Source organism: Erythrolamprus reginae, chromosome 12 (assembly GCF_031021105.1).
Source record: "Erythrolamprus reginae isolate rEryReg1 chromosome 12, rEryReg1.hap1, whole genome shotgun sequence".
Classification (NCBI taxonomy): Eukaryota; Metazoa; Chordata; class Lepidosauria; order Squamata; family Dipsadidae; genus Erythrolamprus; species Erythrolamprus reginae.
Window position 1 is genome coordinate 18,039,858 of NC_091961.1, and position 27,561 is coordinate 18,067,418.

Below are 27,561 nucleotides of genomic sequence, written 5' to 3' on the forward strand. Positions count from 1 at the left end.
CACCATGCCTGACGACAGAGGTGGGTTTTAAGGAGCTTACGAAAGGCAAGGAGGATGGGAGCAATCCTAATTTCTGGGGGGAGCTGGTTCCAGAGGGTCGGGGCTGCCACAGAGAAGGCTCTTCCCCTGGGTCCCGCCAGACATTGTTTAGACGACAGGACCCGGAGAAGGCCAACTCTGTGGGACCTAACTGGTCGCTGGGATTCGTGTGGCAGAAGACGGTCCCGGAGATATTCTGGTCCGGTGCCATGAAGGGCTTTATAGGTCATAACCTGTAGAGAGCATTACAGTAGTCGAACCTTGAGGTGATGAGAGCATGAGTGACTCTGAGCCAAGCATCGGAATTTTGATCATGTGACCATGGGGTCATAAGTGTGAAAAACAGTTTTGTTACTTCTTTAGCAAACTTAGAACGGTTACTAAATGAACTGTTGTAAATTGAGGACTACCTCTATGTATGTTATGATATAAAGGTTTGGGTTGAAATCTGTTATTTATTTGATTTCTATGTCGCCCTTCTCGAGGCGACTTAGGGCGCTGTACATTATAAATGCAACAATATATATAAAGAAATCTAAATAAAAGATTTACACAGATTTATTAAAAGTGTTTTAAAAAGCCATATACAGTCATACACATTCATCCCATTCAATCATTCACATCGGCCAGAGACAATCTCAACACTCATGGCCCCCATGCCCATCGGCAGAGGTGGGTCTTCATAGCTTTAAGAAAGACCAGGAGGGAGGGGGCGGTATGTATCTCTGGTGGGAGTTCATTCCAGATGGTCAGGGCCGCCACAGGCCGGGGCTGACAGGACCTGGAGAAGGCCAACTCTGTGAGACCTAACCGGCCGCTGGGATGCGGGAGTCTGGTCCTAAGCCATGTAGGGCTTTATAACCAGCACTTTGAATTGTGCCCAGAGACCAATTGGTAGCCAGTGCAGATCACGGAGTGATGTTGAAATGTGGGCAGATCTTGGTAGCTCCACTATAGCTCACACCGCTGTATTTTGCACAATTTGTAGTCTCCGAATACTCTTCAAAGGCAGCCCCATGTAGAGAGAATTGCAGTAATCGAACCTCGAGGTGATAAGGGTTTGAGTGACTGTGAGAAGTGACTCCCTCTCCAGGTAGGGCCACAACTGGTGCACAAAGCATACCCGTGCAAATGCCCCCCTCGTCACAGACAAGAGATAGCCTTCTAAGCTCAGCTGTGGATTGATGAGGATGCCCAGGTTGCAGACCTTCTCTGAGGGGGGTAAAGACTTCCAGCCAGGGTGATGGACAGACAGTTGGAATTGTCCCTGTGAGGCAAAACCCACAGCCACTCCATCTTGTCGGGATTGAGTCTGAGCCTATTAACGCCCTGACAGCCTCCAGACACTGTCACATTACTACTACTGCTTCACTGAGTGGACATCAGACTGGGCCTAAATCATGATAGATATGATATACAGTGATCCCCCGCTCGTTGCGAGGGTTCCGTTCCAGGACCCCCCGCAACGAGTGGGTTTTCGCGAAGTAGCGCTGCGGAAGTAAAAACACCATCTGTGCATGTGCAGATGGTGTTTTTAACTTCCACAGCGCTAGCGAGGAGCCGAAGATTGGGGGCGGTGCGGCTGTTTTAAAACGTCGCCGCCGGCATGGGGGGCTTCCTAGCAGCCCCCCAAACCCGGGTTGGGGGTCCGGGGGGTGCTGGCAAGCCCCCCATGCCGGCGGCGACGTTTTAAAACAGCCGCACCGCCCCCAATCTTCGGCTCCTTGCTAGCGGGCAGGCAGGCGGCGGACAAGCCGTTCGCTGGCGCTCGCTCTCGCCGCTTTCGAGCTGAGTCCTGAAGCGAATTCGCTTCAGGACTCAGCTCGAAAGCGGCGAGAGCGAGCGCCAGCGAACGGCTTGTCCGCGCTCGCTCTCGCCGCTTTCGAGCTGAGTCCTGAAGCGAATTCGCTTCAGGACTCAGCTCGAAAGCGGCGAGAGCTAGCGCCAGCGAACGGCTTGTCCGCGCTCGCTCTCGCCGCTTTCGAGCTGAGTCCTGAAGCGAATTCGCTTCAGGACTCAGCTCGAAAGCGGCGAGAGCGAGCGCCAGCGAACGGCTTGTCCGCGCTCGCTCTCGCCGCTTTCGAGCTGAGTCCTGAAGCGAATTCGCTTCAGGACTCAGCTCGAAAGCGGCGAGAGCGAGCACCAGCGAACGGCTTGTCCGCCGCCGCCGTTTTAAAACAGCCGCGCCGCCCCCAATCTTCGGCTCCTCGCTAGCGGGCAGGCAGGCGGCGGACAAGCCGTTCGCTGGCGCTCGCTCTCGCCGCTTTCCAGCTGAGTCCTGAAGCGAATTCGCTTCAGGACTCAGCTCGAAAGCGGCGAGAATGAACGGCGTGGGCGGGCGAAGGGCGGGCGGCAGCGAGGCGTTTGCGTGGGCGGTGGGGAAACTCCTTGCTGATGCCCGCTGCTCGCCCTCCCGCCAGCAAGAGGGGGAAGACCCATGGAAGCCGCCCAGCAGCTGATCTGCCGGGCGCCATCTACGCATGCGTGCCCATAGAAAAAAGGGCACGCATGCGCAGATGGTGTTTTGACTTCCGGGTTGAAAAATCACAAATTACCCTGTTCGCAATGGTCGGGGACGCAATAACCGGGGGATCACTGTACTTCATATATATTCTGCAAAGATGCAATATTGGCAATTAAGGATCTGCCAGTCGCCAGCACTCCCGGAATGCTTCCGGGAGCCCATGTAGATGTTATTCTGGCACGAGATTCAGCTTTCTTTGCATGCGCAAAAGCCGAATCACACGAGGATGTTCGTGCGTGAGAGATTGCACCAATTTCTACCATTATTTGCTTCCCGGCATGCACAGAAGCAAAAAAAGCCAGAAATTGGCAAAAAATGGCTGGGGAGGGGAGCAGAAGAGCCCCTCCGCTATTTATTTTATTTATTTATTCAATTTTTATGCCGCCCTTCTCCTTAGATTCAGGGCGACTTACAACGTGTTAGCAATAGCACTTTTTTAACAGAGCTAGGCTATTTCCCCCACAATCCGGGTCCTCATTTTACCCACCTCAGAAGGATGGAAGGCTGAGTCAACCTTGAGCTGGTGATGAGATTTGAACCACCTACAGATCTATAGTGAGTTTCAGTGGCCTGCAGTACAGCACTCTACCTGCTGCGCCACCCCAGCTCTTCTCTGTTGAGCGAGATCTTTCCTCCTCTTCCCCCCTGACCCTCCACCCTACGTGGAAAAGGTGAGAGACCTCCGACCCCATTCCAAAAGATTCCCCTTCCCCCTACTAACTCGCTCTGTGCTGCTTGCAGCGCACCCGGTCTCTTTCAACTTTTTTCCCTCCCCTCCCTTACTTTTGGGAAGAAGAGGCCACCACTTGCTTGTTCCTTCGCCCTCCTTTCTCTGGCCCTCTCTCGAGAAGGGGGCCAACAGCACCCTCTTCTTTCTGCCTTGGTGTGCTGAGAAGGTGGCATGTGGTGTGGTGTGCAGGCCGGGCGGCTGGAGCTTGGCACTGCCGCTGTTGCTGCTGGCAAAATCTCTCTCTCGCACGTCCTCGCGGGAGATTTGGCTTCCTGTGCGCATCCCAGAATGTTGGTAGAAGTAAATGCAGAACCTATTCATGATTCTGAATTGCATTTAGTTTTTTTAAAAAAAAAATGTGGCAAAAAAATGTCTACAAATCAGTTTTACATTTTTCAAACATGAAGCCATTGACCACACTGAGTAAAAGTGTTGGAAGGTTACTCTAGGGTGTTCAATATTCATTTCTCCTTTGGTTTCCTATTTTCAAGCTTTAAAAAAAAAGAAAAAAGACTCCAGTGGCCAATGTTTTCTGTAACTGCTACATATCAAATAAAAATGGTCATATTTCCAAAACTATTACCTAAACCTCACAGTCAGTAAGTTGTTGAGAACTACTTTACATCTCTATTAACTTCTCTAGAATTCTATTTGGATCTAAACCCATCTTTTGTATTGCACTCTGTTACATGCAGTGCAGTTCACCTTGCTATGGCTGTTTCTCTTGCAAACCTTTCCCATTCTGGCATTTACTGTATTTTTAAGACTGTAAGATGCACCAGAGTGTAAGAAACACCTTAGTTTTTGGGTAGGGAAATAAGAAAAAAGCTGATGTGTGGGGGGGTGGGGGGGGGTTGATGGCCTCCCTGAATATCCTCAATCAGCTGTTGCCAGAGGTGAAATTTAGCAACAGGTTCATTGGTTGTGAGCTCTGTACCTTGTTTTTTCAATCTGTGAAACCTCCATTTCAGAGGCATTTTTTCAGCCTGAGAAACCTGTTAAGATATTCATGAACTGTGAGAGCCAGTCAGCCAATGGGAGCTAGCCACTTTCAGTCTGTGCAGAAAATTGGAACTAAAACTTAAACTTAAGTCTCTAGTCCTGCTCTGCCCTCTGCTCACTTTGTACTCTCTGTGCTTGTCTGCTCTGCTAAAATGAAGCTAACTCCTGCCTGTTTACTTGAAGAAATAACCTGCTAATGGAATTATAAATTCATCTGTTATTATGTTTATAAAGAAGTTACTGAATCCAGCTGAATCAGTCATTTGTGTATGCTTCTGGTTTTGATTTTACAACAAACTTTAATAAAACCTCCATTTCAGAGGCTTTTTTCCAGCCTGTGAAAACTCCGTTGTAACACAGCGTCTCAAACGGAGGTTTCAAAGGCTGAGAAAAAGCATCAGAAACCTCCATTTGAGAGGCTGGGGAGGGGGCTACATTTGGTATATAAGACACACCCAAATTTTCACCCTCTTTTAATGGTGGGGGGAAAGGTGTGTCTTATACTCCAAAAAATATGGTAATACTCCTAAAATTCCCTGGAGCTAGGAATGCCAATCCATTTGGAAAGTGCCAAGTTGCAGAAGGTGCTGTGGCCTAAGTTACAGCAAGGATAACTGGAAGGTGAGAAAAAACAGGAAATGGAATGAATGTTGAGCCCTTCTCTCCATGTACAAAGAACTGGTATCGCAGCTTGGCCACATCACATTCCATAAATAAATGGGCCCCAAAATGGCAGCAAAGAGATACAGAAAACTCTTCAACTTTTTTCTATTGTTCCTATTTTGTAGCACAGATCTAATAGCTTAGCGCGGCGTTTCCCAACCAGTGTGCCGCGGCACACTAGTGTGCCGCGAGACATGGCCAGGTGTGCCGCGAGAAGCTCCAGCTGGGCGGGGCGCTGCTGGCGCCCCTGCCTGAGTGTCGTCCTGTGGATGGTCTTGGGCTTCACAGTCGCTTCCTGGTTCCCTCTCCTCCCACTGCCTGTGTCTCCCGCCGTCGCCTCCCACCAAGCTGTCGCCCGTTGCCATGGGTTCCTCGAGTGGGAGCTGCCGCTTCCCTCCGCCCAGCTCAGCCACGCTGCCGTAGAAAGCACAGAGGTTATTGCCACCGCTTCTGCCTCCACTCAGGGAGCCACCGTGGTCACCGCGCCTTTTCCTCTCGCTCAGCTCAACCACGGTGGCTCCCTGAGTGGAGGCAGAGGTGGCGGCAATAACCTCTGCACTTTCTACGGCAGCGTGGCTGGGCTGCCTGGAAGGAAGCGGCAGCTCCGAGGAATGAGGCGCTGGCGGTAGACACAGGCGGAGGGAGGAGAGGGAACCAGGAAGCAACCGTAAAGCCCAAGACCAGCCACAGGACGACCTTCAGCCAGGGGCACCGGGACCGCACACAGCCATGGTGGGAGCAGCATGAGAAAGAGAGGATTCTATCCCACGAGGAGACGCCCACCGAGCTGCAGGTCCCGCTGCCGTCGCCTTCTTTCCCTCCGCCTCTTTCTCCTCATGCAGCCTGAGCCCGCCTTTGCGAGTCCGCCCTGGCTTTCGCTTCGCCCCATGATTTCCCCGCAATTTCATCCAGGCCACCTCTTGCCTCCTTTTGAACTGCGGGGAAATCTGCAGGCGAAGCAAAAGCCAGGGCGGGATAGAAGCGCGGGGGTGGGGAAGGAGGAGAGCCCCTCAGCGCTTCCCCTCCACCAAGCTGCCTGCTTGTCCTCACGCCTCATTGCTACCTCCTGCCTTTTTCCAGGGGCCTTTGGAAGGCACCCAGGGAAGGGGGGGGATTGGGGGTGGCTGCAGCAGCTTCTCGTCCTCATCCGGCTGCTAGCGCCCGCCCGGCCCCTCTTGCAGTCCCTTCGCCGAGCGCTTTTGTCCCAGGCTGTCAGCGAAAGGGCTACAGGACAGGCGGGGCAGGCGTTCTTCTCACAGCTGAGGCAGGATTTGGAATGTCGGGTGTGTGTGCGTGCGGGCTCCGCATCCCCCTGCCACCCGGAACATTTAAAATAAGAAAAACCTTCACCGGCGTCCGCAGAGAAGAAAGGAAGAGAGAGAAAGAGAGAGAGAGCAAGAGAGACATAGCAAGAGAGGCAGAGAGAGAGACAGAGAAAGAGAGCGAAAGAAAGAGCTAGCAAGAGAGAGAGAGACAGAGAAAGAGAGACAGAGAGAGAGAGAAAGCAAGAGAGAGAGAAAGAGAGAGAGAATGAAAGAGAGATAGCAAGAGAGGCAGAGAGAGCAAGGGAGAGAGAAAGACATATAGGGAGGGAAGGAGGGAGAGAGAAAGAGAGCAAAAAAGAGAGGAAGAAAGAAAGAGGGATGGAGAGAGAGAAAGAAGGGAAGGAAGGAAGAGAGAGAAAGAGTGAGGGAGAAATAGAGGAAGATTTTTTTTTGTCAAAACTTTTCTTTAGGCGCCCCCCCCCCCGGTTCAGTGTTCCCCAGGATTTTGAAAATATGAATAATGTGCCGCGGCTCAAAAAAGGTTGGGAAACACTGGCTTAGCGGACTTAACCTAAAGAGATGTAGAAACCCAATCAGTAGTGATTGCTTGAATGAACTACAGTGGTACCTCTACTTAAGACCGCCTCTACTTAAGACCTTTTCTAGATAAGAACTGGGTTTTCAAGATTTTTTGCCTCTTCTTAAGAACCACTTTCTACTTAAGAACCTGAGCCCGGAAAATTTTTCCAGGAAATTTGAGAGCGGCACAAAGGCCTGGCCAGTTTCCTGCCATTCCCCTTTAATCCCGGCCATCTTTCTGGGCTGCCAGAGGAACCTTTCAGTGGCGCTTAGGGAGACTTTGGCAGTCCAGAGCGAACAAAGCATTTTTCTTTTTCTGGGCGCTTGGAGAGGGAATAAACCTCTGCCAGCAACCAGAGAAAAGAAACACTCCCTTTGCTCTGGACAGCCCAGAGCAAACGGAGCATTTTCCTTCCTCTGGGCGCTTGGAAAGGAAATAAACCACTTCGCTGTGGTGACTCCCTCACACTGCCTCTCTCACACCTGGGGCTTGGTTGCCTCCTGGAGCGTTTGTCGCCAAAAGGCAAAAGGGGGCAATTCGCTCCAGCCGAGTCAACTCGGCTTCAGCCAAACCAAGGAGTCAGCACAGTGAAGGAAAGGTGCCAGTTACAAAGCGAGCGAGCAAGAGAAGAGGGGAGCCCTTCATCATGGGAAGGAAGAGGAAGCAGATAGCAGCAGCAGCAGCAGCAGCCACCGCCTTTCAGTCAAAGGAGCGGGAGGTTCCCCCCTCTCGCCCACCTGGGTTTCTCTCTCTGGTGCAGTGTATGGGAGGCACGTGCTCCTCCTCGCCGCCTCAGAGTCCCCCCCTTTTTTTAAGCCTCAGTTTTGGATTTTTTTTATTCCCCTCACCTCACCTTCTTCCTTCAGCAGCGACTGTCCTCCTCCTCTTCTTCCTCCTCCAAATTCTGAGCTTTTATTTTTTTTCCTATTTGGTTTGCACACATTATTTGCTTTTACATTGATTCCTATGAGAAAAATTGCTTCTACTTACAAACTTTTCTACTTAAGAACCTGGTCACGGAACGAATTAAGTTCGTACATAGAGGTACCACTGTAGGCTTAATCAAAGAGTGAATTGGGATGATACATGAAGCTTCTTTAAATATGGATATTGTACTGTATACCCATTCCAAAACAGTTGAATGAGTAGGAATGAGCTCAATACAGAAGTGATAGATTAAGAAATTATGCCATTGCAATTTGCCCAATATGCAAATGAAGCTTATGGAAAAGATCAGAGAGAAATTCATGCCTGCTGATAATGTTCATAAACAGAACTGAGATAGCTGCAAGGCCAGTAAAGAAAAGAGGGTAATTACATCAAGTTCCTCTAATGAAGGTCTGCACAATCGCAGCACCATTTGTTTGCAAGAAGCATGTGTCAGGGGGAAGTTAATCCCAGGCCAATATTCCAGATGTAGTTAACTCTTTTGTTCCTAGCCTGACCCAGGGGTAGCTGCTTACAACCCGAGTAAATATTTGCTTCACTACCCATGCTGAGCTCTTAGCAGCAGAATGACTAGGTAGTCTTTGTAGGCATTGATGGCCAGATGGGGAGATATGCAAGCTTACTCAGACATGTTCTCTTTATATATCTTGGACTTCAACTTCCAGAGTCTACTGCCTAGAAATTCTTCAAGTTCCCATCCAGTTGTAGAGTGCCTCAGAAGGATGGCAGCCCATTTATAAGGCGTTGCTTGATTCATAGCATAGAAAGACACGAATTCAGCCAGACTGGCTGGAAAATGTGCAGTAGCATTCACATATCCCACCCAGGTTTGTTCTATTTGAACCTTAGGGTGCAGATCCAGCCAGTATGCTTTATAACTCTCATATTCTGCAGTTCCTTTACAGTTAAGCAAAATATGCCTTTGTGGATTGTGTTAACACACTCCATAAGCTAGAAGGGCATCAGGGTAGGAAAGTCAGTACACACAAGAGCGGAATCTTTCCATTAGGGTGTTGTGGTAATTGAATGAACACAGGTGTAGCCTATATGCCTCAAATGAGATGGGGGGGGGGGACATTAGGCCTTTTAAAATGCTGATTATTATTGATGGAATGTTACATTCATATTTATTCAATAATGATGATAAAATCTATAAAGCACTAAAACTGCCTGGGTCAGAATAGCATTTCCAGTGTCATATAAAAAATACTCATGAAAAATCATCTCATCTTCATACACTGCTAAAGCAAACATATGTAATTACACATATAATTACTTAGAAGTAACATTCACCGATCTCTGATTAATAGTTATCAAATTGTAGCAAAGCCTGAGATTTACGTATTATGTTACATCACTGTACAGTTCATTCAGGATTGGCTAACTATGAAACTTAACCCTATTCACAGTGTGCAAACTACGGTGTATGGCTTAGTGTGCTCTTGAACCTAGATATCTGTGGTTTATTCAATTGTGGCTAAAATAAAACATAGCTTAACTCAGTGTAAATACAGCTAACCATTGTAATACAAATTCTAAAATGAGAATAATTTTTTTGTCATTTGCCGTGTCTTAATTTTTCTCAATTTTCTCTCCTATTGTCTCTCATATGCTGAATAGTACAAAATAAGTGATGTGCCCTGAGTTTTTGGAGAATGGCGGCATACAAATCTAATAAATAATAATGAGAACAACAATAGTAATAACAATTACTGATCTTTAACTTAATCTTACAAACTATAAACCATAGCAATGGAAATTAATTTTTCTTCATATTTCTCCCATCTCCCTTGGATTGCTATCAGTAGCTATCTTCCTCCCGAATTCTTACAGGAGTGAGTAGCTGATTTTTTACTATTGTTAACCCTATTGCTTAATAATATGTTGTTAGTTCCTGCTTTTATTCCTTTATTATTTGGACTTTTTTGACTCACCTGTTCTAATAATAAGAATCCACAACATGAAGGCTTTCCTATAAAACATGTCACATCGTGTACATACAAGCCAAAATATATCACTTGGTAGTAATTTTTTCCATCTCAATTAAGAGTATTTTAAGAGATTAATTAAGGCATCATGTAAGAACAAGTCAGCTTGACTGCAGGCACAATAAATTTGCAGCATGAAATATAATTCTCAACTTACAACCATTCATTTAGCAACTGTTTTAAGTTACAATGGTACTGAAAAAAGTGACTTGAGACCAGCCCTCGTGCTTATAATTGCTGCAGTGTCCCAGAGTCAAGTGATTGCCACGTGCGACCTTCCAGGCAAATTTCCATCAAGAAGTCAATGGCGGAAGCTGGATTCATGTAACCACGTAATTCACATAATTGCAGAGATTCACTTTACAACTGTGGCAAAAGAAAAGGTCATAAAATTGGATACAGCTCACTTAAAAACTGCTTGTTTAGCAGCTGATATGCTGTTTCTAATTGTAGTCATAGGTCGAGGACTAACTATAACTGGGAATATAATGCAACTTTATATTTGTTTTGGTTAGAAGGCTGTTTCGTAGTTTTCCTTGGACACTGCTGGAAATTTATTCTTGGCAAACATGCTAATAAATCTTATTGATGTACTGTCAATATTCTGACTCTGAAGTTTAAAAACAAAAAGAAAGTAAATATGCAACATTCTGTTGACACACCAAGGTAAGCCTGTGACAAAGTATTAAAATATTGGTAAGGCAATCTGGGTGAACTAAGTATATACAGTATACACATTTCATTTAACAGAACACTGGCCACAAAAGAGGCTCCTTTTTCAATGAAGTGGCTCAGGGAATCCCTGTGAAATGGGCACAGGGTACAACAGTGGGTACAACAGCTTTCCCATGTCTATTATTTGCTTGATGTATTTGAGCTGAAATTTCCATTAACCACAGTCCATGTACACAAACATTTAGTGAAATTGGAGGGTGATTGATACAGGACCAGACTCTAAAATTATACAACTTCAAGCTATAACTAATTTTAAAAAGCCTTCAGACTTTAGCAAAAGTCCTTTTGCATTTCATGCTGTCTGACATAATAGGACTTTTGAAAATGTTAAAAGATCTGTTTCCCAACCTCTACCCCAGTGTTTCCCAACCTTGGCAACTTGAAGCTATCTGGACTTCAACTCCCAGAATTCCCCAGCCAGCAAATGCTGGCTGGGGAATTCTGGGAGTTGAAGTCCAAATAGCTTCAAGTTGCCAAGGTTGGGAAACACTGCTCTACCCAGCTTGGGTATAATCTCCTGAATATAATCTCCTAAATAAAATAAAAATAAATAACAACTCATATAATTCCCAAAGTACTTCAGTAACCTTTTTGATCTTGTTCTTCCACCTTATCAGTGCTCTTCCCCTTTTTCTACTTTTGTCAATCTTGTCAAACATAATCTTTTTTCCTTATGCATACTCCACTTGCATCACTTAATCAAAATCTGTTTACTGAACATCATTTCAAGAAAAAACAGTCAGCTTTTCTTTAGTTCAGGACTAATTACATCCAAATCTAAATCCTAAAAGAATCTTACCTTTTTTCCCTTTTATTTTTTCCAAGGGTCCATGTTTTAGAGCGCATCAACACTAGAAAGACCATTGCTTTTCAATATTTCTCCCTTATCATTATAATGCCCTTATCTTTCATGCTCTTGTCTATGTTTGTCATAGCTTTTCTGCTTTAGAATTAATCTCCTTTTCATTTCTATAGTGCAATAACCATCTTTATCTCATTGCATAATAAATGAAATAAAATAATTTTATTTTAAATAATAAAATAATAAAAAATTGATAATAAATCTAAGGAAGTTGCTAGGTTAAAGAGATAGGTAGGTAAGTAATTTCACTGTTTAATAAGTATTTTTCCTTCAACACTTTGTGGTAATATAACCAGAGGCAGCAAATGTCAGGCTGAAATAACTGGAACCAGAGGTTAACGTAGCATAATAATAGCCAGGCCTTGAAAGATACCAAATTTATTTTTAAAAATGGCTCCATTCCATCACATATACCAAAGCCTCATCCAATTTAGTGCCATCAATATACACAGCTCTTGCAATCCACAGGATATGGGATATATGTCAGATTTGGATAATAAATGAAATTTAAAAAATCAAAAATAGCTGGCACCAGTGTTTGCCATGGAAAGCAGCACAACAAACTGCAAACCTCATTTGGGAAAACTCGGCTCTCCTTTGCCTTTCAAGACATTGTTTTGAGGCATTGTTTTAAAAATATGTTGAGGGCATTAAAATTCCTGTGGAAATTAAATTTCTAAGAGGAAAAATGCATGTAAATACCAGATATAGTGAGAGGGTGAGTGCGTGTGAGTGAGCGTCTTCGTTTTGTAGGTGTTGTCTAATTCAGTGTTTCCCAACCTTGGCAACTTGAAGATATTTGGACTTCAACTCCCAGAATTCCCCAGCCAGCATTCGCTGGCTGGGGAATTCTGGGAGTTGAAGTCCAAATATCTTCAAGTTGCCAAGGTTGGGAAACACTGGTCTAATTAGCAACTTGTTGGACAATGCATTTGGGAGTTTTAGTTGCTTTGCAGAAAAGAAAAGGGGGGAAAAAGCGCGGTAATAGCTGCAATTCCAAGCGTTTTGCAATTTCTGCTCCCGCTGAATCGAACCGGATTTTGCTTTGAGCGCTCCAACCATCATGGCTGTCAAGCAGCTTTTTCCATACGCGGCGCTGAGTTATCTGGAGAAGACCTCTTCGGTCTCAGACCAGGCGCGCCATGCAAACTTCAGCGCGCTCCCTCGGGAAGCAAATCCTTCCAAATTCCACGGGACTTATTAAACTCTCCAGATCGGAAGGAAACCCGGTTAGGTTGCAACCTCCACCCCCCCGCCCCGCTTGACTTCTCAAAAGTTACCTTGCACAGGATCGGGCTGCAAAGATCCCTCTTTATTTCCCATCCATTGAAATGCAAACCCGCCCGCCAAGATTTAGCAAGCAGGGATCCGGGAGGGGGTGGGTGGGGAAGCGAGAGGCGGCTCCTTCGGGATTCCTTGCTTTTATTTGGCCAGGCGAGTCTTTGCAACGAGGTCCGCCTCTCTCCCCCCTCCCCCGTTTCTCCCACCCTTGTTTGCTTCCAGCGATCCCTTGTTTCTGCACCTCTCCTTTCCAGGAGGAAAAGAGAGGGGGGGGGCAAAGCCCGGGAGGAAGACCCGCTCCAAAACCCCCACCGCCACCCCGCCCGCTTTTAAATCACAATAAAAGTGGGCAGAGGGAAGGCAAAGTGGGCGCCTCGAGGGGGGCAGCGGGAGGGGGCTAGCGGGAGGGGGCTGGGCGCTGGGGGTCCCGGGAGAGAAGGGTGGGGGCGGGGGGGGGAAGAGGAGCGGAAGGGGGTGTCTGGCGGGGGGGCGGCCTTCCTCCTCCCCTCCCCTCCTCCCGCTCGCCAGGAGTATCAGTTTGCAGCGGGAGCTCCTCCTCCGCCTCCTCCTCCTTCCCGGCCCCGCGCTCGCATTCTCGACCCTCCCCGGGTGGGCTGAGCAGGGGACCCCTCCGGCCGCCGGAGCGAGCGATTTCCACCCGGGTTCCCACCACCGCCACCCAGCCTTCCCCGTCCGGCGCCGCCTGGCCCTTTCCCGCCTCTCCGCGCTCCTTCGACGCCGCAGGAGGGGAAGCTCCGTGGCGCCTCCGCCTCCCTTCCCGCGAGTGTCAAAACTTTGTCGGGGCGGCGGCGGCGGCGGCGGGACGGGGCTGAGGCGGGAGGCCGGGCTGAGGCAGGCGGGGTGCGCGGAGCGGCCGCCCGCCGCACCGGGACCCCGCCGCACCATGCCTCAGCTGCAGCCCGCCGCCGCCGCCGGCGGTGGAGGAGGAGGAGCGGGCGGCGGTAGCAGTAGCGGAGCCGGCGGCAGCAGCAGCGACGACCTGGGCGCCCCGGACGAGCTCATCGCCTTCCAGGACGAGGGCGACGAGCAGGACAAGGGCGCCGGGGGGCGCGGCTCGGCTCATGGCGACCTGGACGAGCTCAAGTCCTCGCTCGTCCACGAGTCCGAGAACCGCGGCGGCAGCGCCTCCGGGTCCGACTCTGAGGTAAAAGCGGGAGGGCGGCGGTGGGGAGAGGCGCGCGCGGGGCGGCCGGGGAGGGGGCGGAAATGGGGGGGGGGGGGAGAGCGAGATTCGCCGGGGGCGCTTTTGGCCGCGTCGTCTCAACCCCCTTTCTTTGTGTCTCCCCCCTCACCCTCCTCTTCCCCCCCCCCCCAGTCGGAGAGGCCGCCTCAGCCGCCCCGGGAAAGTTTCCAGAAGCCGCGGGACTCTACAGCCGAAGGTAGCGAGCCACCGAGCCGTCCTGCGAAGTGCGGGGACGGGCGGGGAAGTGGGGAGGGCGGCCTGACGACGACGACCTGCGCTTCTCTCTCCTCCGTGCTCTTCCCGTCGTTTTCTGGGATGAGGAGGAGCTTCCACTGCGCCGGCCCTCCCGATCTCCTCCGGATTGTTTTCCCCGACTTGGGCCCTGATCCCGAGCCGCTTGCTCTGGAAATCCCGACTAAGGCGGCTTGCTTGTCCGCCGGCCCTTCCTTTTCTGAGTCTTTCCTCGGCCCTCCCCGTGCGGGTTTCCTCGGCCGTCGGTCCGAGCGCGGAATCCTAACCCGGAGTTTGGAATCCCCGCGCAGGAGGGGGGTGGGGGCTAGTTTCCCAAGTGCAGTGGCCCGTCTTTGCAAAGGCTCTGTTGGGCCGGAGCTCTCCTGCCCTTTTGCTTGCTTGCTTGCTTGCTTGCTTCCTTCCTTCCGCACAAAAGATAGAAACCTCCCCCCTCGCCCAAATACTGTAATCTCAGCCGGCTAAAAAGGCCATGGTTTTTGCTCTGGAACAGACTCTTTTTGGAATGCAAATTCCCCCTGGGTAAATGGGTTTGAAGTGGCAGCCGAGTCGCAGTGAAACGCGCAGATTGCCGGGCTCTTGGCTGCACGCGATTCTGCTCTCTAGTAGCTGCCTTTGACGATGGAGGTCCAGCTATCCTTTGGGTGCTCTCTTGAGTTTGCTTGTTTTCTTGCACAAGTTTCATTACCCAAGCTAGGTGACATCATGAGTTCTAGAGATCATCAGCAGTGCTAGTAACTCAAAACTAGGCAACATCAGTAACACTGATGATGATACCTAGTTTGGGTAATGAAACGTTTGCCAAAAAAAACACAAAAAACCCAGGCAAGGTCAGAGAGCACCTATATTACCAGCAATTATGCTTAGGCTTTAGTGTTAAATTTGTGGGGCTGAGGATACCTCCCATGACTCCTTGAAGTTACAAGATTTCCTTTGAGTAAACAAAGCATATGGTGATCTATGGCTCTTTTAAAAAGTAATACTTTTTGAAAGTAGGATGGTAAATTTATCAGTGTTCTCAAACAAGAAGCACCATTTTATTTCTGAATGAAGACGTTTAGGATCAGTGTAGTTTAATGCTGTACATGCTTATGCATAAATGTTCCCTTAAGTTCATATGAATGTATAGAATTGTTGCTTGACAAGGGAATAAATCCCCTTGGCCTGGATTGGAATTATTTCAAAGTCAGTAGTAAAGTAGGCTTTAGCCTGGATTTTTTTAAAAATGCATCACAGAACTTTGAATAGAGAAGTTAGAATTCACCCACTAGTGAGTTTCAAATAACAAAATCCTTAATGCTCCATTCCAAGGGATCAATTTTATGAATATATTTATTCAAAACATTAAAATGAATACAGTTTATTTCTAAATATATAAATTGGTGTGTGAACTTTAAAACATATAAAGTGTTTACTCAGAAATAAGCCTTGCTTGGTTCAGGGAGAATTGCTTGCTGGTACTAAGTGTAAAATTAATTAACATTAACCTCCCTAAATGTGTTTTTTGCACATGAGGGGGGTAAACAACTCTTATCCTCATTTTAACAGCAATACAGTAGGTGAAGTAAAAGTTACAATTACAGTAATGTTCTTTTGTAGAATTTTGGACTGCAGTTAATTTTGATAATGATCCAGTGGTACATTGCTGTGAGTACAGACATTAAGACATGATTGCATAAATCTCTAGCTCACTGAATTAAAGGTTACAGACCTGCATATGTTTCGTCAACTTTTGTCCCAGAGACAAACTTTGAGAAGTTTGCAACTCTGCAGTTTGTATTAATGAATGGCCCATAGGGAGGAAAAAATACTTTTTATAAAAGCGCATTACTTGGCAATACATATTTATCATAACAAACTAGCATTTATCTAACATGGGTGCTTATCATTATGACTTAAAAGAGTGAAGATCTATGTTTTTTCAAAGTGTTATTTGCATAATTCTGAAGATTGACCAAGCTATCCTGGACATTAAGTATAAAATTTCTGGAGTCCACATGCTGAGCCATTTTTTTAAACACTTGACTTTTGTGAATCTTTTCATGTACTTTATTGAGTAAATTATAGTTCAGCAAATTTTATTTTGATGTTTTGTATGGGAGGGGAAAGGACAACAGGTGTCACATTTTGACTTAAAGCATTCGAATGAAACTTGTGGTGTTCTAGATATTTTGTGAGTAAGTATTCCTGAACTATGAGATAAAGATCAGATGTTTGATTAGTTGATTACTTTAATTGGAAGTACTGCAATTTCTGTTGTTTCAAATTTGTTTAAAGGCATGAGTATTGGATAACAAAATGAAATAAATACAATTTCATCTTGCTTCAGTGCTATTTTTTTCTGTTTTGTGATCCTGGCTAGTTTTTTTTACTTTGATCTTGTGTAATTCTTGGAGTTAGAATTCTAACTTTCGTAATTCATACAAACTTAAGTTGGTTGTTTTGCCATTTGTCAGGGTGTTTTACTCTGAATGTTTATAGCTAATATCTTCCTTCTTCCATAGTAATTAGAAGACAGCAAGATGGAGGTTTTTTTAAAGGGACTCCTTATCCAAGTTATCCTTTCTTGATGATCCCAGAGCTGGGAAGCCCTTACCTTCCTAGTGGAGCCTTGTCTCCAAGTGGTGCTCGAACAGTAAGTACTTTGTTTTGTAATATGTGTAATTAATTTTCTTCTTCTTCTATGAAGTGGAATTCGAGTTAGATGGAATGGTTTTATGTGTCCTTTAGCCCCACTGAAGGGTGTTGTTTTATATTTGGTATCTGAGTATAATAAGCAGTCAGTCTTTTAAAGCTGGAACTATTAGAAATAGAACCCTTTCAGATAAGGAGTCTGAAATTAGGCAATCTCTTTTACACTTCTCTGCCAGATTTACAGCATAATAATTTATAACATTTAAAATATTTCACCACATTGGATATATTAAAGATAAATGTTTTCATAGGATTTTGTCTAGTTTTGGCCCACTTATTCCACATCTACTGAACATTTACTATTTAAGGTTTATATCATGATTATTCGCATTTTCAGTGAACTGTTTATTTTGGAAAAGATGCTACATATTTTTCTATAATGCAAGGTGGAATAAAATAATTAAAAATTGTGAATAGAATTCTGGCTAGAAAAACAGGATGACTCTAGATGACAGAGTTGGATTTAAGAGAAGGCTATCCATGCTATTGATGAAAAAAAAAAGAACTGTAGCATTTTTTTTTAATTGGTACTTAGGAATATGTATACAAGAAAGGTAGATGGTGTAGATAAAAAAGGGAACTTAACTTCATCAGTTATCAGACCTATATTATTCTATATTTTCCAATACTTTTGGTAGAAATTTGGAGGAAAGCATTATGTCCTGGCCTCTGCCCTATGGAATACAATCCCTTTAGAGATCAGATTGTTTCTGTGCCCGTTGACCTTCTATAAGGCTCTGAGGAGAGGCTCTGTGCTTGAGTCTGGGATTACCAAGAGTGGGGAGGAGCCTTTTTCTTGATTATGTTGAATGTTGGCTTGTGCCTTTGCAACCCCCCCATCCCCCCCCCAGCTATGGGTTTTGTATTTTTGTAGATATTTTTAGTATTGTGAGCAGTCCAAAGTTACGTACTTGAGATAGGCTCTCATGTAAATCCACCAAATAAATAATTTTGGTTTTCCTTGGCACCTTAGTTAGGACTATTAGGATTGCAAAAAATCTAAACATCCATTAGGTAGTGGCACAGAGGATTCTTTACCAGGTTTTGGTAGACTAGCTCTGAAGATCTGCCTGCTCAATTTACCCCCAAAGACAAGCCCATTCAATACTTTTGCTATTTACACTGTTCTTTAATATAAGACTTTAGTTGAGTGTATTTGGAGATGTAGTTTCACTTCCCAAATGTTTGCAAGCCTTAGAAAACTTGTATACTACTTGCAACAAACCTAAATTTTCTGTTCTATTGACTCTGCTGGCTGTGGTTGATGGAACTGTAATATAATGTAACAATACATGGAAGCCAGGACTGAGAAAGTCTACTTAAGAGTGGTTTATGGCACGTTATTGACTAGGATATTGATCCTAAGTTGTAGATAGCTTGATGAAATTAGCAGTCATGGAGAAAAAAATATACTGTATTAGCAGTTACCCTTCATGATAGTTGTATTTTCTAATATCAGAACTAGCATGTCCTTGACTACTAGCTGCAGGGGTATAATAGTTAGTTGTACTAATATATTACTTCCAGGTTTTCAGAAGTATCTTTTTGTTTTAGGTATATTGTGAAAGGTGCCTGGCAGAACTTACATAAGGCTTTAATGCTTAGTTAATGTGTAGAGTCCTAAGAATCTGGTAATGTCTATCTGAGTAATTGATGTAATCATAATAAATATCAATATAATATATGACATTTTTATTACTTGGCAGTTAATTAAGACAGGAAACACTGTATTACCATCTTATTTTGGTGGCAGTAAGATCAGTAATGACATTAGTATCTAAACAAAATGTTAAATATAAATGTTCATTAATAATCATTGTTATAAGTTTTGAAGCATTCCCATATCATTCTAGGATATTACCATCATGATTTACTAATCATTTAAAACATATAAAACTTCACCAACTTTGCTGGGTTTTAAGTGGTAAGTTACTAGATCTGAGCCACAAAAATCCAGCAATTGCTAGATGCCAGTGAAATGGGATTTTTTTTGTTGCCACTTCTTGGTTCAGAGTTTTGTAGCCCTGTTGTAAAGCCAAAACAAACAAATCACATTATGGCTTAGTACTACATATGAACAACAGTATATTTACAAGAGACTCAAAGAACTTGGAGTAGTTGCATACTCGTCTGTCTTACTCTTTTAATTATAGTTTGATTTGTCAGTGGTCTTGAAGTTTTCCTAAGATCAAGTGCATCCTCCAAAACCTTGATTCCTGTTAAGCACATCAAGGTTTATCCATAAGGACACTACAGGCAAGATAGTGACCTCAAACTTTCTACCAGGTTTCTTTCACAAGAGCTTCCATGTGTCCTTGGGGAGTTAATAAACAATATGACCATGCTGTACTTTGCAGGCATTCTTATACCATCCTAATTTTCTCCAGAATTAATGGCTATATTATCATACACAGTTGCTGTTAATAAAGATTCAGATAAGACTGTTTTATTATTGTTCTAGACAACTTAACAAAATGAAGGCTTTTTAAAATAAACGCTTGATCTGAAGAGGCCCAGTGCTATTGTTTCTTCTTTTAAATAGCAGAGAATAATGTATACTTCAAGAAAGCCACATCAATTTTAACAGCATCTGTACAAGTATAATCTGAAATGTAATAGTCTTCTGTTTAGTATTAAGATAAGGCAGCTAAGTTAAACCCTGACTTAGTCATGTTTGGAGTAGATCTATTTAAATAATTGGGAGGTGTCAGTGTGACTACATTTAAGAAAACTTTCTGGCATTAATATACTGCCGCAATGTACATTTCTCCAATTCTTTGCTATTTCTATGGGTCAGGCACACATGCACAAAAATACCCAGCCAACAGTGTAGATCATCTATACTGTTTGCTGTTAGGCAGAGGCAGATCCCTCCCCTTGTTTTCCTCCCCCAAAACTAAGGTCCGTTTTATACTCCGAAAAATATGGTATGCCCCTTAAGCACAGTAAATACTATGTGGAATGGTTAAAAGAACTTGATATGTTTAAATTAAAAAAATAAGGTTGAGTATGGACTGATTTCTGTCTTCAAATATGCAGTAGATGAGACTACAAGTTATGAGATGAAATTTCAAGGACATAGATTTAAATTGTACGTTAGGAAGATGTTTAATGGCAAGAGCTGCTAATCAAGGAATGAGTACCAAATGGAGGGGTTTCTTCCTCTTTCCTGGAGATTTTTTTAAAAAACAGTCATTGATCAGGGATAGTCAGGGGTGGGCTGCTAGCCGGAACGCTAGATTGGCTCACGGCGGCGGCTCGTGCTTGCGGGGCCAGCGCAATTTTGCTTCTGCACCTGTGGAGATAGCAAAATTGCCACGGAGCCGCAGGTGCGCCCATATTTCGGCACAGGTTTTTTTGCTTCTGCACATGCCAAAACACAGGCGTATCTGCGGCTCCGTGCGCGATTTTGCTATCTCCACAGGTGCAGAAGCAAAATCGCAATGGCCCCGCAGGCACAAGCCATGGCGGTGAGTCCATTTTAGTGTTCCGGCTGGAGCCCACCCCTGGGGATGGTACAGTGAATGCCTTGACACTGAAAGTGGAAAAAGTGGGAAAGAAGAAGGTACAGTGAGTCCTGAAATGTTCAGAGAATTGGACTTGGTGGCCTTTTACTTACCTTCCAGTCTAGGATTGTATGAAGCTGTATAACATGGTTTTTCATTTTCCTTTTTAATAGTGATAGCCATAGGTTATAATTTAAGTGCTTCTCAACTTCAGCCCATGTTAATGTTGAGGTTGAGAAACACTGTATTGTTTTATCTAAATGAATGCTGCTAACATTGTTTTTTAATCAAAACATGAACCTCCACGCTTTAAGCAGATTTATGATGTCTGATTAAAACTAACTTCTAATAAAGCTATAGTACTGTAGATTTAACCCAATGCTTCTAATTTCTCTCAGAATAGAAGGAAAAATTCATGGCTGAAAGGGAAAATACAAATATATGAGCTTTTAGCTGGTCTAAACTCTGGTTAAAGACTTTACATATGGGTTAAAGTGAACAACTGATAAATTTAAATACATACGCAATATTTTTAATTTAATTTAAAAATGAATATAATATCCAGATGTCTTAAGTTGCTGCCTGCAGCCCAAGTTTGTTATATATAGAATCACAGACCTTCCTTAGGAACTTTAAACTGGTAACTGAATTATTAACAACTTCAAGTAAATTTTCTTTACACAAAAGTAAAAGTTTATTCAGTTTTTTCCTCTTTAAGTGCATGTAAGGTTTCAGATTTTTTCCTTTGCATACATTATGGTTGTATAAGATTTCTGAATACCATTTGGTTATTTTTTTTTTTTGATTTACATAAAGAAATGTTAAAAATAGAGAAATAATAGTTTATTGGTCTTACAGGTTATAGCAATTTTTGTTAATGAAAATGACCAAAAAGTCAAAGATATCCTCAATAAACATCTAGAAAATATCATATTAATACTTCAAAGAGAAATTAATCATTGTATTATTTTGGGGTTTTTTCTTTTGGGAGAGAATAATTGGGAGCACAGTTTAGCAGTGACTTAATACATCACTCTAAATTTTGACTGGCAAAATAAACACTTAAAAGAATTATGACATAGATAGATCTTGCAACCATCTCTTGTTTGTTCTGCTTTTCTCATTTAAGAGAAGACTTGAGCCATTTAAAAGCTGTTAATGGGCTGACATTGTGTGTCCCCACAGACATTTTAAAAAGTGATTAAGCAAATTGACCAAGCGTTAGACAGTAAATTGAATTCTCTAGAGCATAGGTCCCCAACCGCCGGTCCGCGGACCGGGACCGGGCCGTTGGAGCTTTTCAGCCGGTCCGCGGCGCCAGGGCCCCCTCGGCCTTTCCGCATCACCAGCGGCGCTCCCCCCGCCAGCCAGCCAAGCCCCGCGCCCGCCGGAACCGGCTCCTCGCTCTCCCCCCGCCGCCCGCCGCGTTTGCAGGAGGTGGGGAGGGTTGGGCGGCCCGCCAAGGCCAGGAGGGACGCCGCTGCCCCCCCCCCCCTCCTTCCCTCTCTCCGCCCGCCGCTGCGCCTCCTTGACAACGAGAGGAAATGCCGGCAAAGGCTTTCCTCAGCGGAGGCCGGCGAAGGTGATATTGAATGTCGGGGGAGAACGGGTATTTGCACGCGCTCCCTATCTCCCTGCTAGCCCACTCGGAATATTCAAAATAAGAAAAACCTTTGCCGGCGAAGGCTTTTCTTATTTTGAATATTCCGAGTGGGCTAGCAGGGGGATAGGGAGCGCTTGCAGCCGCCCGTTCTCCCCCGACATTCAATATCACCTTCGCCGGCCCCGCCTCTCCTCCAAACCCCCTTGCTGAGAGCCCGGGGCGAAAGTGCTCTCGCAAAGGTGAGGCGGGCAGGGCGTGCGCGCGTCATCGCTGAGAAGAATGGAGAGAGAACGAGAGTGAGTGAGAGCAACAGACAGCAAGATAGAGAGAAAGTGAGAAAGAGAGAGTGAGAAAGGGGGGGGAGAGAAAGAGATAGCAAGAGAGAGAACAAGAGAGAGAAAGAGCGTGAGAAAGAAAACAAGAAAGAGTGAGAAAGAGAGAAAGCAAAAGAGACAGAAAGAAAACAAGAGAGAGAAAGTGAGAAGAAGAGAGAGAAAGAGGGGGAGAGAGAGAGAAAGAGAGAGGGGGGAGAGAGAGAAAGAGAGGGAGAGGGAGAAAGAGAGAGGGAGAGGGGGGAGAGATAGCAAGAGAGGGAGAGAGGGAAAGGGGGAGAGAGGGGGAGAGAAAGAGAGAGGGAGAGAGAGAGGAGATAAAGGAAGAGGAGAGAGAGAAAGGAAGAGAAAGAAAGAAAGAGGGATAGAAAGAGAGAGAGAGTGAGAGATGCTCAGTGAGCCTTTCTTTGAAGTTGCCTTTCTTTCTTTCTCTTTCTTGCTTTCTTTCTTGCTCTTTTTCTTTCTCTCTTTTACCTTCCCTTCCTCTATTTCTTCTTTTCTTTCTCCTTCCTACCTTCTTCCCTTACTCTCCCCTTTCATAAGTTTCCTTGCTTCCTTCCTCTGTTCCTGTCCCTTCCCCCTTTCTTTCTTTCTTTCTTTCTTTCCTTCCTTTCCTCCCTCCATTTCTTGCTTTCCTTTTCCTTCCTCCCTTCCTTCCTCCCTCATTCCCTTCTTTCACTCCTTCCTCTCTTACTCTCCCCTTTCACACCTTTCCTTGCTTCCTTTGCACCCTTCTTTTGTTCCTGTCCCTTCCCTCTTTCCTTCCTTCCTTCCCACCCTCCGTCCATTCATTCACCCATTCCTCTCTTGATCGCCCCTTTTACGGCGCCGCTGACAGCTAGCTCCCCCCCCCCTCCCCCCTCACCGGGCCATGGAAAACTGGTCTACCTTAAAGCCGGTCCCTGGTGCAAAAAAGGTTGGGGACCTCTGCTCTAGAGGCCAGCCCCCCCAGTGTTCCAACTCCAATTCCAAATTCTACAGATGCCATAACCCTCAGGAGCTCATTGTGTTTTGTGGCCATTAGGGATTCCCTGCCTGCTTACTTATCATATGAATCTATTATTCTCCTTTGAGTTGTCCATGAACATCTTATCAATTTCCTCAGCAAGTATCACCAGTCTTGTGGCTTTACTGCCTTTGGATTAATCCATAAATTTGAAAGGTGGATGTAATAACATAAAGTTTTATTATACTTCCAGAAGAAGTGCATTTTCCCTGTGCTATATCAGGGTAAATACATTTTCCTCAAATTTAGATTGATGGTGATCCTAGGCCTTTTAGATTTGTAGGGCTTCATAGCCCCATTGGCCATTCCAGATTACAAATGATAGGAAATGTTATCTCGGAAAGCCCTAAGTCCCCTGCTTAGAAATTTAATTATATGCAGACGGTTCATAGCAGGTATAATCTTAAAACAAACATTACCTGAGTGTTTGTATAAGAAGATTAACCATTTTCTAAAAATTTGCCCAGTTAAATTAAGAGTCCTCTTGCTTATGAAAACACATTGAATTTTGTAGCATTTGTGATGAATGGATTCTTGAAGACCACATGCAGAGTTGTTACAATAAATTAATAGAAGTTGTTTTATTTTTACCTGGAGATCATTAGAAGTCATTTTACTCAACTTGTCTGTTACACTTGGATTGCTGTTAAATATGTGGGAGCGGGCTTGTTTTGTCTGAATCTGTCTTTTATTTAGATCATTTCTTTTGATTGAAGATGACCCTTCTTTTAGAGATAAAATGGATAACGAGAGAGCAACAAGTCCTAATGTGCCACAATGCATGTGAACTGCTTTCTAAATTCTTGAATTTGGTGTAAATGCAATAGATTATCTAATACTGTACAGTAGTTCTAAAATTCTGATCCACAGAATTTCTTGCTGTAGGCTTGGAGACATAAGCACTATTTTGCTTTTTTTTTTTTGTTCTTTAAAAGTGAAATTCCAAGTAATTCTTACAGTGTTAGCTATAATATGGCTTATACATTGTAAATCTTAACCATAAGGTATAACCATAAAGATGTAATAATTCCCACAGTTATTAAAAACGATGTAGCCAAAATTGTCTCATGTTACACTGAATCATACTGGAATGTATGAAAATTAATATTTTCATATTGTACTGTACTTGTTTTAAAATTAGTGTAGAGTATGTGTTTGTAAAATGAGTGTTTGCTCTTAGAATGTTAAGAATGAATTCAGAGACTTATTTCTAAGTAAATGTTTATGAAGGATTTTAACTCTAAGCTGCTGAAGCTGAATTTGTGATGCCATAGGAAATAGACTGGTTTCATGTTCATGTTAAAGCAGCTGATTATTTTATTGATTGATTGATTGATTATTTGATTTGATTTGATTTGCATGCCACCCTCTCCGAAGACTCAGGGCGGCTCCCCGAGTCCTGTTTTTAATTTAACATTGTAAGTCACACTTTATGATTTAATGCCTAAATGATACAGTCTGTCCCTGTGCTGAAGAATTTGTACTTTCAAAACATTCTAATATTTTAATGAAATTCCTTTTAGTCTCTCCCCCCCCCCCCCCAAGCAGCAGAAAACAAATTTTATTGAAAGCCACATAAATTTCTTACACTGGAAAATTATAATGTTAGAAAACATAATATTTCTGACAGTTTTCTAATACAGAAAATATAGTTCATTCAAAGAATTGAATTGATGGAATTATCTTGTATTTACAAGAAAAAGATGGTGTTATCAAGGGAATGTGTGGCATGCAAAATAAATTCAGTTGGCAAAATTGTGGTTAAGATATTGTTGAAGAAAATCTGCAGTTTTCCAGTTTTTTTTCCTTAGGCTGTATTTGTGCTCATCTTAAACAAACTGTTCAATTTAGTCTTCAGTGGGGTTTAAACAGCATTGTTGAACAATAACTGCTTTAGTTATGATTTTGCTGCTTCCATAATGCCAGAAGAATGGTTCCTATTCTTTAGGATTTCTCTCTAATCTCAGCATTTTAGAATTGTCACCCCTCTTGTACTGCAACTTGTTAGTAATTCTGAGTCAGGTAAATTTCACTTTCGGGAACATTCTCCAGTTTTTATACTACACTTTTATCTCCCCCCCCCCTTCATTAAATATTTAACATTTAATTTTCTATATAAAGGATCAGTTAATACCAGGGTATATTGATATGCAAAAGTTACCTTAACCAAGCCACATCAGCCATTTCCCCTGCTTGCTATAAAAGTACAGTATATCATATAAAAACAAGTTACTCATTTTAAGTTACTTAAAGAGTTGCTTTCTTTCTGCTTTGTTTTAATACATTCAGATCTTTTTTGTTAACTTGTGGGAACAATTTTAAAAGGTTAAAGAGAAAGCCTGACTGCTTTGTCTCTGGGGACACTTTTTCCCCCTCTTGATGAAAAGTCTGTTTCTTATTTAGAGTTATTGTTTTGTTACATTCTTAACCTTGCTGTAACTGCTTCAGGCATGAGATAAACCCCACGTTCTATGTTGCATGGGGAGAAAAAAAACTCCTGAGATGAGTTGCAGCTGTTTTCTCACCTAATAAATGCAGAATGATAGTGCCCAGGCATTCATGTTCCTTCCTTCCTTCCTTCCTTCCTCCCTTCCTCTCTCTGGATCTCACTATGGGTAGACAGCAAGGTAACTTTTATTAATAGAATAACAACTCCTATGATATCTTATCACTGTCACAGTTCTAATACTTGAAATGAATGCTATAGGTAAGCAGGGTTGCAGTACAGTAGTCCCTCACCTATCGCTGGTGTTACGTTCCAGACCTGGCCGCGATAGGTGAAATCCGCGATGGGGAATTTATCGACTGATAGTACTTATTTAAGTATTTATATTGTAATTGGTTGGTAAGTTTTCATTGTTTTAAGTGTTTATAAACCCTTCCCACACAGTATTTATTTTAGATACAGTATTTAAGTACAGTATTTACAATTTTAGATTTTTTTTTTTTAAAAAACCTGCTGATCGAGTTTGGCGGGCTGTTTAAATCTGCCGATTGACTTCCTCAGAAACCCGCGATGAAGTGAAGCCGCAGTAGGTGAAGCGCGGTATAGCGAGGGACTACTGTATTTAGTTTTCCTCCTGTGTTTTGCAGACCATATACTTTACTTTCTGCTACTAGAGAGTGATACATGTGATAAAAGAGGTAGGGGAAGTGTGCATAAGTAACAGGGAGAAAGCCCTGGCCCAAGAGCATCCACTACGCAAGGAAAAAGAGAATGGGTTATGTTCAATAGGAAGTTTATAGAATAGCTGGAAGTCAGTGCAATTAAATCATTTGGCATAGTTTTTACTGGGGAGAAATGGATGCAGGGAAAAGATGTGAACTTAGCAGTATCTGAATGGGAATGTTGTAAAAATTGCAGATCTAGGAAGTGAGTGAAGTTTAAGGCCCCAATCCTCCCCCGCAGATTTTGCCCCAGACGCCTGATGGACCCAGAGGGTGCTTGGGGTTTTGCCAGATTCACTTGTACGCAGTTCAGCAAAATTTGACTGGTGACACTGGATTAAGTGGACAAGACCATTGGAGCTGTGAGTTCTGCCACTTGCTTATTGGACCCGTGTCCCTCCTGGCTGGTTTTGGCCAGCAGGGAGGTGACACGGAGCTGGGTCCAGGAGATTGGCAATGCTTTGTTGAGGGAGGGGTCCTTCCCGGCTTCCTACAAGGAGGCATTTGTGCACCCCCTCCTCAAGAAGCCTTCCCTGGACCCAGCTGTGTTTAATAACTACCATCCTGTCTCCAACCTTCCCTTTATGGGAAAGGTTGTCGAGAAAGTGGTTTCACTCCAGCTCCAACGGTCCTTGGATGAAGCCAATTATCTAGGCCCTCAGCAGTCAGGATTCAGGCCCGGCTACAGGATGGAAACCGCTTTGGTCATGCTGATGGATGATCTCTGGCGGGCCCAGGCTTTCAATACCATCGACCATGTTATCCTTATGCACTGACTGGGTTGGGAGTGGGAGGTTCTACGTAGAAGAGTTTTTTACAGTGATTCTCCTACCTCTCCGGTTGGTCACAGTTAGTGTTAGTGAGGGGTCAGAGGTCGGTTCCTAGGTCTCTCCGTTGTGGAGTTCCTCAGGGGTCGGTCCTATCCCCCTTGATGTTTAATATCTACATGAAACTGCACGGGGTGAGTTACCACTAGTATGCTGATGATACTCAGCTATACATCTCCACCCCGTGTCCAATCAGTGAAGCAGTGGAAGTGATGTACCAGTGTCTGGAGGCTATTAGGATCTGGATGGGTGCTCAAGCTCAACCCCGACCAGACGGAGTGGCTGTGGGTTCTGCCTCCCAAGGAGGCAGAACCTGCAATTTGGGCGTCCTCCTCGATCCACAGCTGAACATTGG

General features: G+C 44.3%; 1 protein-coding gene across 1 annotated transcript in view; it reads left to right on the forward strand.

Moving 5' to 3' along the window:
- Window positions 1–13,142: 13,142 nt before the first annotated feature.
- TCF7L1 (transcription factor 7 like 1) overlaps window positions 13,143–27,561 on the forward strand; it is a 92,689-nt gene continuing 78,270 nt past the window's right edge. Inside the window, exons 1-3 of the mRNA XM_070765655.1 lie at window positions 13,143–13,782; window positions 13,954–14,017; window positions 16,575–16,705. Of these exons, the coding sequence (XP_070621756.1) occupies window positions 13,522–13,782; window positions 13,954–14,017; window positions 16,575–16,705 (456 nt within the window). The 5' untranslated portion in view covers window positions 13,143–13,521. The remainder of the gene's footprint in view (window positions 13,783–13,953; window positions 14,018–16,574; window positions 16,706–27,561) is intronic.